Source organism: Macaca thibetana, chromosome 16, assembly GCF_024542745.1.
Source record: "Macaca thibetana thibetana isolate TM-01 chromosome 16, ASM2454274v1, whole genome shotgun sequence".
In the NCBI taxonomy this organism is placed as follows: domain Eukaryota; kingdom Metazoa; phylum Chordata; class Mammalia; order Primates; family Cercopithecidae; genus Macaca; species Macaca thibetana.
The window spans coordinates 258,912-270,617 of NC_065593.1; the positions used below are offsets into that span (position 1 = coordinate 258,912).

Genomic DNA, 11,706 nt, shown 5'->3' on the forward strand with positions numbered 1-11,706 from the left:
CGGATCCGGCGGCCGCCGGGGCTGCAGCGGCAGCCCCCAGCGGGCGCCCCCCCCCCCCCCCGCTCCCCCCCGCCCCACCGCGCACACGCCCCCTCCCGCCCCCTCCCCCATCCCCGGCCCCGGCGCCCCGCGCAGCCGCCGTTGTTTAAAGGGGCCGCAGCCTGACTTCCAGGTGGGGAGCGCGAGTGGGCCCGGCGCGGCAGGGCCAGTGCGCATGCGCGAGGCGCGAGCGGCCTCTCGCGTCACAGCGGTTCCCACGGTTGTCTTAGAAACCGGCCCCCTGAGGCTTGGCAAAGCAGGAGCCCCCCGTGGCGGTGCTTGGGTGTCGGGGCTGCGAGGCTCCTGCCTCACCTCTCCACGGGGTCGACAGGAACGTCTCCGGACGGACGCCGGGAGTCGCAACGCGCCGGCCAGGATGACAAAAGCGCAGGCGGAGTCCGGGGGAAGCGGCGCGTCGTCCCAGCCTCAGGCCTGCCCGGACGGTGTTGGGGTGAGTCTCCCCAAAAGTCTTGCCCCCGTGATCTCCACCACGGGTCCGCCCGCCTGTCCGTGGGCTGCTCTCTCCCCCGAGGGGCCTTCACGCGCGGAGCGGGAGCCTGCAGCGTCAGGGGGGCTGTGTGCCTGCGGGGGCTGCGTTTCTGTGCCGCTGCTGCCGTGTGACTGTGTGTGTCTGCGTCTCTCCCATCCTCTCTTGTCTCTCTGGCCCTCACTCTCTGTGTGTGTCTTTCCCTCTTTCTGCCGGTTCGTGTGTGCGTGCCCGTGTGCGTGGGTGCGTTCGGACGAATGCGCCCGGTGCGCCCAAAGGCGACTTCTTGCGCGTCGGCCTGGCTCTGCCGAGCCTCTTTCTTCTGCCTCTGTGCCTGGGTCTTGCGGCGGGCTCGTCAGTGGTTTCCGCCGCCCTTCCACTTGGGGTCCCTGAGGGCCTCGACCGCGTGAGGAGATGCGTCTTCCCCAGCAGCAGTGGAAACCTCGTTACCCTTGCCGAGCGGACTCTCTCCTGGGATCAAGATAACCACAGTCCAGCCAGGGCCAAAAGCCCCAGAGGAGCTCGTCGCCCTGCTGGAGAGGAGCAGACCCGCCTCAGAGGAGACGCTTGTACCTTTTCACGGCTCTTCTCTGAGAAATGAAGCCGCACCACGGCAGAAGCTTGAAGAGGAAGCCGGGAAGGGGAGATGCCAGGCCTCCCGGTCCCTGGAAGGCTGGCCTCTCCGGACAAGTCAGCCGTTGGGCAACCCTCCCCTTAGGCCCGCGGCGGTGGCACCGGGCAGTGTCGGGCCTGGGCTCCGGCCTCTGCTCTGTCCTCCCTCTTGCTCTGTCTCCCCTGTCTCTCGGGGGCCTACACGCTTGTCGGTCTGGCCGAACGTCTTGGACGCAGATGGCTTCCCAGTGGGTCAGGGAGACACTCCTCGGAGATCCGTGTGGTGACGGTTTCTCTCTCCAAACCTGTTTCTGCTTGCTTGGGCAGGTTCCATGACCCTGGAGCTCCTGGCTCCCATACGTGTCTCCCACAGGGAAGCTGTCTTGCTCTCCCTGTTTCACCTCATGGCTGGGTGGCCTGCCTAGCATGAGCGCTAGGCGACCGTGACCGGCCTTGTCTTCTTGGACAGGCGGTGCGGCACTTCCCCTCTGCACTTCCCCTCTCGTTCTTGAGGCACAGCCTCTCCTCGGCTCCTCTGAGCAGGTGGACTGACTCCCTGAATCTTCTGGCTCCCTCCTGGATCCCAGGCGTTCTTTGATTTCCCTTGGAATCCACGGGCAGGTCCCTTGGGACCCTCTTCCACCCGGGCACAGGCCTGGACTCCGCTGTTGGTTTCGCCGTCGCCCCGTACGCCCGGGCTGACACGCATTCACATCGTCTGCTCGGGGACCGGCCAGTGCCACGCGTGGGGCCAATGGCTCCGCCGCGGAACCGCCCCTGTCCCTGTCTGCGCGGGTCCTGGAAAGCAGAGGCGGCTTGCGGGAGCCCCGGGGCTTTTGCAAGCGGGGCTAGGCCGCCGCTCTTTCGGAGGGGGAGGGAGGCCGAGGGCTCGTGGGTCAGTGAATTTTCGGCTGGCACCACGCCTTAAGGCCCCAGGGGATGATTCTGTGCCGCAGCGAGGCCCCGCCTGCCTCAGCCGATGATGGCGAGTCCATCCTCTGTCACCCGGAGGGGTCCAAAATCCCATCTCAAGAGGAGTCCTGAGACCCCAGCGGAGGCCCTGAAGCTCCCCCTCCACCGGTGGAAGTCGGCTCAAGGAGGTCCTGAAGACAGGCCTCCGGGGGTCTGGGGACTGGGATGCCCGCGGCCCCTTCTCCCACGCCGCCCCCTGCTGGAGCCCGGATCCGGCGGCCGCCGGGGCTGCAGCGGCAGCCCCCAGCGGGCGCCCCCCCACCCCCGCTCCCCCCCCCCCCCACCGCGCACACACGCCCCCTCCCACCCCATCCCCGGCCCCGGCGCCCCGCGCAGCCGCCGTTGTTTAAAGGGGCCGCAGCCTGACTTCCAGGTGGGGAGCGCGAGTGGGCCCGGCGCGGCAGGGCCAGTGCGCATGCGCGAGGCGCGAGCGGCCTCTCGCGTCACAGCGGTTCCCACGGTTGTCTTAGAAACCGGCCCCCTGAGGCTTGGCAAAGCAGGAGCCCCCCGTGGCGGTGCTTGGGTGTCGGGGCTGCGAGGCTCCTGCCTCACCTCTCCACGGGGTCGACAGGAACGTCTCCGGACGGACGCCGGGAGTCGCAACGCGCCGGCCAGGATGACAAAAGCGCAGGCGGAGTCCGGGGGAAGCGGCGCGTCGTCCCAGCCTCAGGCCTGCCCGGACGGTGTTGGGGTGAGTCTCCCCAAAAGTCTTGCCCCCGTGATCTCCACCACGGGTCCGCCCGCCTGTCCGTGGGCTGCTCTCTCCCCCGAGGGGCCTTCACGCGCGGAGCGGGAGCCTGCAGCGTCAGGGGGGCTGTGTGCCTGCGGGGGCTGCGTTTCTGTGCCGCTGCTGCCGTGTGACTGTGTGTGTCTGCGTCTCTCCCATCCTCTCTTGTCTCTCTGGCCCTCACTCTCTGTGTGTGTCTTTCCCTCTTTCTGCCGGTTCGTGTGTGCGTGCCCGTGTGCGTGGGTGCGTTCGGACGAATGCGCCCGGTGCGCCCAAAGGCGACTTCTTGCGCGTCGGCCTGGCTCTGCCGAGCCTCTTTCTTCTGCCTCTGTGCCTGGGTCTTGCGGCGGGCTCGTCAGTGGTTTCCGCCGCCCTTCCACTTGGGGTCCCTGAGGGCCTCGACCGCGTGAGGAGATGCGTCTTCCCCAGCAGCAGTGGAAACCTCGTTACCCTTGCCGAGCGGACTCTCTCCTGGGATCAAGATAACCACAGTCCAGCCAGGGCCAAAAGCCCCAGAGGAGCTCGCGCCCTGCTGGAGAGGAGCAGACCCGCCTCAGAGGAGACGCTTGTACCTTTTCACGGCTCTTCTCTGAGAAATGAAGCCGCACCACGGCAGAAGCTTGAAGAGGAAGCCGGGAAGGGGAGATGCCAGGCCTCCCGGTCCCTGGAAGGCTGGCCTCTCCGGACAAGTCAGCCGTTGGGCAACCCTCCCCTTAGGCCCGCGGCGGTGGCACCGGGCAGTGTCGGGCCTGGGCTCCGGCCTCTGCTCTGTCCTCCCTCTTGCTCTGTCTCCCCTGTCTCTCGGGGGCCTACACGCTTGTCGGTCTGGCTGAATGTCTTCAACACAGATCGCTTCCCAGTCCGTCAGGGAGACAGTCGTGGGAGATCCGTGTCGTGACGGTCTCTCTCTCCTAACCTGTTTCTGCTGGCTTGGGCAGGTTCCATGACCCTGGAGCTCTTGGCTTCCACACGTGTCTCCGACAGGGAAGCTGTCTTGCTCTCCCTGTTTCACCTCATGGCTGGGTGGCCTGCCTGCCTAGCATGAGCGCTAGGCGACCGTGACCGGCCTTGTCTTCTTGGACAGGCGGTGCGGCACTTCCCCTCTGCACTTCCCCTCTCGTTCTTGAGGCACAGCCTCTCCTCGGCTCCTCTGAGCAGGTGGACTGACTCCCTGAATCTTCTGGCTCCCTCCTGGATCCCAGGCGTTCTTTGATTTCCCTTGGAATCCACGGGCAGGTCCCTTGGGACCCTCTTCCACCCGGGCACAGGCCTGGACTCCGCTGTTGGTTTCGCCGTCGCCCCGTACGCCCGGGCTGACACGCATTCACATCGTCTGCTCGGGGACCGGCCAGTGCCACGCGTGGGGCCAATGGCTCCGCCGCGGAACCGCCCCTGTCCCTGTCTGCGCGGGTCCTGGAAAGCAGAGGCGGCTTGCGGGAGCCCCGGGGCTTTTGCAAGCGGGGCTAGGCCGCCGCTCTTTCGGAGGGGGAGGGAGGCCGAGGGCTCGTGGGTCAGTGAATTTTCGGCTGGCACCACGCCTTAAGGCCCCAGGGGATGATTCTGTGCCGCAGCGAGGCCCCGCCTGCCTCAGCCGATGATGGCGAGTCCATCCTCTGTCACCCGGAGGGGTCCAAAATCCCATCTCAAGAGGAGTCCTGAGACCCCAGCGGAGGCCCTGAAGCTCCCCCTCCACCGGTGGAAGTCGGCTCAAGGAGGTCCTGAAGACAGGCCTCCGGGGGTCTGGGGACTGGGATGCCCGCGGCCCCTTCTCCCACGCCGCCCCCTGCTGGAGCCCGGATCCGGCGGCCGCCGGGGCTGCAGCGGCAGCCCCCAGCGGGCCCCCCCCCACCCCCGCCCCCCTGCCCCACCGCACACACACGCCCCCCCCCCCCATCCCCGGCCCCGGCGCCCCGCGCAGCCGCCGTTGTTTAAAGGGGCCGCAGCCTGACTTCCAGGTGGGGAGCGCGAGTGGGCCCGGCGCGGCAGGGCCAGTGCGCATGCGCGAGGCGCGAGCGGCCTCTTCGCGTCACAGCGGTTCCCACGGTTGTCTTAGAAACCGGCCCCCTGAGGCTTGGCAAAGCAGGAGCCCCCCGTGGCGGTGCTTGGGTGTCGGGGCTGCGAGGCTCCTGCCTCACCTCTCCACGGGGTCGACAGGAACGTCTCCGGACGGACGCCGGGAGTCGCAACGCGCCGGCCAGGATGACAAAAGCGCAGGCGGAGTCCGGGGGAAGCGGCGCGTCGTCCCAGCCTCAGGCCTGCCCGGACGGTGTTGGGGTGAGTCTCCCCAAAAGTCTTGCCCCCGTGATCTCCACCACGGGTCCGCCCGCCTGTCCGTGGGCTGCTCTCTCCCCCGAGGGGCCTTCACGCGCGGAGCGGGAGCCTGCAGCGTCAGGGGGGCTGTGTGCCTGCGGGGGCTGCGTTTCTGTGCCGCTGCTGCCGTGTGACTGTGTGTGTCTGCGTCTCTCCCATCCTCTCTTGTCTCTCTGGCCCTCACTCTCTGTGTGTGTCTTTCCCTCTTTCTGCCGGTTCGTGTGTGCGTGCCCGTGTGCGTGGGTGCGTTCGGACGAATGCGCCCGGTGCGCCCAAAGGCGACTTCTTGCGCGTCGGCCTGGCTCTGCCGAGCCTCTTTCTTCTGCCTCTGTGCCTGGGTCTTGCGGCGGGCTCGTCAGTGGTTTCCGCCGCCCTTCCACTTGGGGTCCCTGAGGGCCTCGACCGCGTGAGGAGATGCGTCTTCCCCAGCAGCAGTGGAAACCTCGTTACCCTTGCCGAGCGGACTCTCTCCTGGGATCAAGATAACCACAGTCCAGCCAGGGCCAAAAGCCCCAGAGGAGCTCGTCGCCCTGCTGGAGAGGAGCAGACCCGCCTCAGAGGAGACGCTTGTACCTTTTCACGGCGCTTCTCTGAGACATGAAGCCACACCCCGGCAGAAGCTTGAAGAGGAAGCCGGGAAGGGGAGATGCCAAGCCTCCCAGTCCCTGGAACGCTGGCCTCTCTGGACAAGTCGGCCTTTGGGCAACCCTCCCCTTAGGCCCCCGGCGGTGGCACCGAGCAGTGACGGGCCTGGGCTCCGGCCTCTGCTCTGCCCTCCCTCTTGCTCTGTCTCCCCCGTTTCTCGGGGGCCTAGATGCTTCTCGGTCTGGCTGAATGTCTTCAACACAGATGGCTTCCCAGTGGGTCAGGGAGACACTCCTCGCAGATCCGTGTGGTGACGGTTCTCTCTCTCCAAACCTGTTTCTGCTGGCTTGGGCAGGTTCCATGACCCTGGAGCTCTTGGCTTCCACACGTGTCTCCCACAGGGAAGCTGTCTTGCTCTCCCTGTTTCACCTCATGGCTGGGTGGCCTGCCTAGCATGAGCGCTAGGCGACCGTGACCGGCCTTGTCTTCTTGGACAGGCGGTGCGGCACTTCCCCTCTGCACTTCCCCTCTCGTTCTTGAGGCACAGCCTCTCCTCGGCTCCTCTGAGCAGGTGGACTGACTCCCTGAATCTTCTGGCTCCCTCCTGGATCCCAGGCGTTCTTTGATTTCCCTTGGAATCCACGGGCAGGTCCCTTGGGACCCTCTTCCACCCGGGCACAGGCCTGGACTCCGCTGTTGGTTTCGCCGTCGCCCCGTACGCCCGGGCTGACACGCATTCACATCGTCTGCTCGGGGACCGGCCAGTGCCACGCGTGGGGCCAATGGCTCCGCCGCGGAACCGCCCCTGTCCCTGTCTGCGCGGGTCCTGGAAAGCAGAGGCGGCTTGCGGGAGCCCCGGGGCTTTTGCAAGCGGGGCTAGGCCGCCGCTCTTTCGGAGGGGGAGGGAGGCCGAGGGCTCGTGGGTCAGTGAATTTTCGGCTGGCACCACGCCTTAAGGCCCCAGGGGATGATTCTGTGCCGCAGCGAGGCCCCGCCTGCCTCAGCCGATGATGGCGAGTCCATCCTCTGTCACCCGGAGGGGTCCAAAATCCCATCTCAAGAGGAGTCCTGAGACCCCAGCGGAGGCCCTGAAGCTCCCCCTCCACCGGTGGAAGTCGGCTCAAGGAGGTCCTGAAGACAGGCCTCCGGGGGTCTGGGGACTGGGATGCCCGCGGCCCCTTCTCCCACGCCGCCCCCTGCTGGAGCCCGGATCCGGCGGCCGCCGGGGCTGCAGCGGGAGCCCCCAGCGGGCCCCCCCCACCCCCGCTCCCCCCTGCCCCACCGCGCACACGCCCCCTCCCACCCCATCCCCGGCCCCGGCGCCCCGCGCCGCCGCCGGTGTTTAAAGGGGCCGCAGCCTGACTTCCAGGTGGGGAGCGCGAGTGGGCCCGGCGCGGCAGGGCCAGTGCGCATGCGCGAGGCGCGAGCGGCCTCTCGCGTCACAGCGGTTCCCACGGTTGTCTTAGAAACCGGCCCCCTGAGGCTTGGCAAAGCAGGAGCCCCCCGTGGCGGTGCTTGGGTGTCGGGGCTGCGAGGCTCCTGCCTCACCTCTCCACGGGGTCGACAGGAACGTCTCCGGACGGACGCCGGGAGTCGCAACGCGCCGGCCAGGATGACAAAAGCGCAGGCGGAGTCCGGGGGAAGCGGCGCGTCGTCCCAGCCTCAGGCCTGCCCGGACGGTGTTGGGGTGAGTCTCCCCAAAAGTCTTGCCCCCGTGATCTCCACCACGGGTCCGCCCGCCTGTCCGTGGGCTGCTCTCTCCCCCGAGGGGCCTTCACGCGCGGAGCGGGAGCCTGCAGCGTCAGGGGGGCTGTGTGCCTGCGGGGGCTGCGTTTCTGTGCCGCTGCTGCCGTGTGACTGTGTGTGTCTGCGTCTCTCCCATCCTCTCTTGTCTCTCTGGCCCTCACTCTCTGTGTGTGTCTTTCCCTCTTTCTGCCGGTGTTGTGTGTGCGTGCCCGTGTGTGCGTGGGTGCGTTCGGACGAATGCGCCCGGTGCGCCCAAAGGCGACTTCTTGCGCGTCGGCCTGGCTCTGCCGAGCCTCTTTCTTCTGCCTCTGTGCCTGGGTCTTGCGGCGGGCTCGTCAGTGGTTTCCGCCGCCCTTCCACTTGGGGTCCCTGAGGGCCTCGACCCGCGTGAGGAGATGCGTCTTCCCCAGCAGCAGTGGAAACCTCGTTACCCTTGCCGAGCGGACTCTCTCCTGGGATCAAGATAACCACAGTCCAGCCAGGGCCAAAAGCCCCAGAGGAGCTCGTCGCCCTGCTGGAGAGGAGCAGACCCGCCTCAGAGGAGACGCTTGTACCTTTTCACGGCTCTTCTCTGAGAAATGAAGCCGCACCACGGCAGAAGCTTGAAGAGGAAGCCGGGAAGGGGAGATGCCGGGCCTCCCGGTCCCTGGAAGGCTGGCCTCTCCGGACAAGTCGGCCTTTGGGCAACCCTCCCCTTAGGCCCCCGGCGGTGGCACCGAGCAGTGTCGGGCCTGGGCTCCGGCCTCTGCTCTGCCCTCCCTCTTGCTCTGTCTCCCCCGTTTCTCGGGGGCCTAGATGCTTCTCGGTCTGGCTGAATGTCTTCAACACAGATCGCTTCCCAGTCCGTCAGGGAGACAGTCGTGGGAGATCCGTGTCGTGACGGTCTCTCTCTCCTAACCTGTTTCTGCTGGCTTGGGCAGGTTCCATGACCCTGGAGCTCTTGGCTTCCACACGTGTCTCCGACAGGGAAGCTGTCTTGCTCTCCCTGTTTCACCTCATGGCTGGGTGGCCTGCCTAGCATGAGCGCTAGGCGACCGTGACCGGCCTTGTCTTCTTGGACAGGCGGTGCGGCACTTCCCCTCTGCACTTCCCCTCTCGTTCTTGAGGCACAGCCTCTCCTCGGCTCCTCTGAGCAAGCAGGTGGACTGACTCCCTGAATCTTCTGGCTCCCTCCTGGATCCCAGGCGTTCTTTGATTTCCCTTGGAATCCACGGGCAGGTCCCTTGGGACCCTCTTCCACCCGGGCACAGGCCTGGACTCCGCTGTTGGTTTCGCCGTCGCCCCGTACGCCCGGGCTGACACGCATTCACATCGTCTGCTCGGGGACCGGCCAGTGCCACGCGTGGGGCCAATGGCTCCGCCGCGGAACCGCCCCTGTCCCTGTCTGCGCGGGTCCTGGAAAGCAGAGGCGGCTTGCGGGAGCCCCGGGGCTTTTGCAAGCGGGGCTAGGCCGCCGCTCTTTCGGAGGGGGAGGGAGGCCGAGGGCTCGTGGGTCAGTGAATTTTCGGCTGGCACCACGCCTTAAGGCCCCAGGGGATGATTCTGTGCCGCAGCGAGGCCCCGCCTGCCTCAGCCGATGATGGCGAGTCCATCCTCTGTCACCCGGAGGGGTCCAAAATCCCATCTCAAGAGGAGTCCTGAGACCCCAGCGGAGGCCCTGAAGCTCCCCCTCCACCGGTGGAAGTCGGCTCAAGGAGGTCCTGAAGACAGGCCTCCGGGGGTCTGGGGACTGGGATGCCCGCGGCCCCTTCTCCCACGCCGCCCCCTGCTGGAGCCCGGATCCGGCGGCCGCCGGGGCTGCAGCGGCAGCCCCCAGCGGGCCCCCCCCCCCCCCCCCCGCCCCCCCCGCCCCACCGCGCACACGCCCCCTCCCCCCCATCCCCGGCCCCGGCGCCCCGCGCAGCCGCCGTTGTTTAAAGGGGCCGCAGCCTGACTTCCAGGTGGGGAGCGCGAGTGGGCCCGGCGCGGCAGGGCCAGTGCGCATGCGCGAGGCGCGAGCGGCCTCTCGCGTCACAGCGGTTCCCACGGTTGTCTTAGAAACCGGCCCCCTGAGGCTTGGCAAAGCAGGAGCCCCCCGTGGCGGTGCTTGGGTGTCGGGGCTGCGAGGCTCCTGCCTCACCTCTCCACGGGGTCGACAGGAACGTCTCCGGACGGACGCCGGGAGTCGCAACGCGCCGGCCAGGATGACAAAAGCGCAGGCGGAGTCCGGGGGAAGCGGCGCGTCGTCCCAGCCTCAGGCCTGCCCGGACGGTGTTGGGGTGAGTCTCCCCAAAAGTCTTGCCCCCGTGATCTCCACCACGGGTCCGCCCGCCTGTCCGTGGGCTGCTCTCTCCCCCGAGGGGCCTTCACGCGCGGAGCGGGAGCCTGCAGCGTCAGGGGGGCTGTGTGCCTGCGGGGGCTGCGTTTCTGTGCCGCTGCTGCCGTGTGACTGTGTGTGTCTGCGTCTCTCCCATCCTCTCTTGTCTCTCTGGCCCTCACTCTCTGTGTGTGTCTTTCCCTCTTTCTGCCGGTTCGTGTGTGCGTGCCCGTGTGCGTGGGTGCGTTCGGACGAATGCGCCCGGTGCGCCCAAAGGCGACTTCTTGCGCGTCGGCCTGGCTCTGCCGAGCCTCTTTCTGCCTCTGTGCCTGGGTCATGTGGCGGCTTGTCAATTGTTTCCGCCGCCGTTCCACTTTGGGTCCCTGAGGGCCTCGACCACGTGAGGAGATGCGTCTTCCCCGCAGCTGTGGAAATCTCATTACCCTTGCCGAGCCAGCGGACTCTCTCCTAGGATCAAGATAACCACAGTCCAGCCAGGGCCAAAAGCCCCAGAGGAGCTCGTCGCCCTGCAAGAGAGGAGCACACCCGCCTCAGAGGAGACGCTTGGACCTTTTCACGGCGCTTCTCTGAGACATGAAGCCACACCCCGGCAGAAGCTTGAAGAGGAAGCCGGGAAGGGGAGATGCCAAGCCTCCCGGTCCCTGGAACGCTGGCCTCTCTGGACAAGTCGGCCGTTGGGCAACCCTCCCCTTAGGCCCGCGGCGGTGGCACCGGGCAGTGTCGGGCCTGGGCTCCGGCCTCTGCTCTGTCCTCCCTCTTGCTCTGTCTCCCCTGTCTCTCGGGGGCCTACACGCTTGTCGGTCTGGCCGAACGTCTTGGACGCAGATGGCTTCCCAGTGGGTCAGGGAGACACTCCTCGGAGATCCGTGTGGTGACGGTTTCTCTCTCCAAACCTGTTTCTGCTTGCTTGGGCAGGTTCCATGACCCTGGAGCTCCTGGCTCCCATACGTGTCTCCCACAGGGAAGCTGTCTTGCTCTCCCTGTTTCACCTCATGGCTGGGTGGCCTGCCTAGCATGAGCGCTAGGCGACCGTGACCGGCCTTGTCTTCTTGGACAGGCGGTGCGGCACTTCCCCTCTGCACTTCCCCTCTCGTTCTTGAGGCACAGCCTCTCCTCGGCTCCTCTGAGCAGGTGGACTGACTCCCTGAATCTTCTGGCTCCCTCCTGGATCCCAGGCGTTCTTTGATTTCCCTTGGAATCCACGGGCAGGTCCCTTGGGACCCTCTTCCACCCGGGCACAGGCCTGGACTCCGCTGTTGGTTTCGCCGTCGCCCCGTACGCCCGGGCTGACACGCATTCACATCGTCTGCTCGGGGACCGGCCAGTGCCACGCGTGGGGCCAATGGCTCCGCCGCGGAACCGCCCCTGTCCCTGTCTGCGCGGGTCCTGGAAAGCAGAGGCGGCTTGCGGGAGCCCCGGGGCTTTTGCAAGCGGGGCTAGGCCGCCGCTCTTTCGGAGGGGGAGGGAGGCCGAGGGCTCGTGGGTCAGTGAATTTTCGGCTGGCACCACGCCTTAAGGCCCCAGGGGATGATTCTGTGCCGCAGCGAGGCCCCGCCTGCCTCAGCCGATGATGGCGAGCCCATCCTTTCTCACCCGGAGGGGTCCAAAATCCCATCTGAAGAGGAGTCCTGAGACCCCAGCAGACGCCCTGAAGCTCCCCCTCCACCGGTGGAAGTCGGCTCAAGGAGGTCCTGAAGACAGGACTCCGGGGGTCTTGGTACTGGGATGCCCGCGGCCCCTTCTCCCACGCCGCCCCCTGCTGGAGCCCGGATCCGGCGGCCGCCGGGGCTGCAGCGGGAGTCCCCAGCGGCCCCCCCTCCCCCCTGCCCCACCACACACACGCCCCCTCCCACCCCATCCCGGGCCCCGGCGCCCCGCGCAGCCGCCGTTGTTTAAAGGGGCCGCAGCCTG

The 11,706-nt window shown here is 67.4% G+C and overlaps 1 protein-coding gene across 1 annotated transcript; it reads right to left on the reverse strand.

Annotated features, from left to right (window-relative positions):
• Window positions 1-9,448: 9,448 nt before the first annotated feature.
• On the reverse strand, window positions 9,449-10,234 carry LOC126939054 (putative protein FAM27E1). Its single transcript, XM_050763947.1, has one exon. It carries the CDS (start codon window positions 10,212-10,214, stop codon window positions 9,594-9,596), a length of 621 nt encoding a protein of 206 aa, XP_050619904.1. The 5' UTR covers window positions 10,215-10,234; the 3' UTR covers window positions 9,449-9,593.
• Between the last annotated feature and the right edge of the window lie 1,472 nt (window positions 10,235-11,706).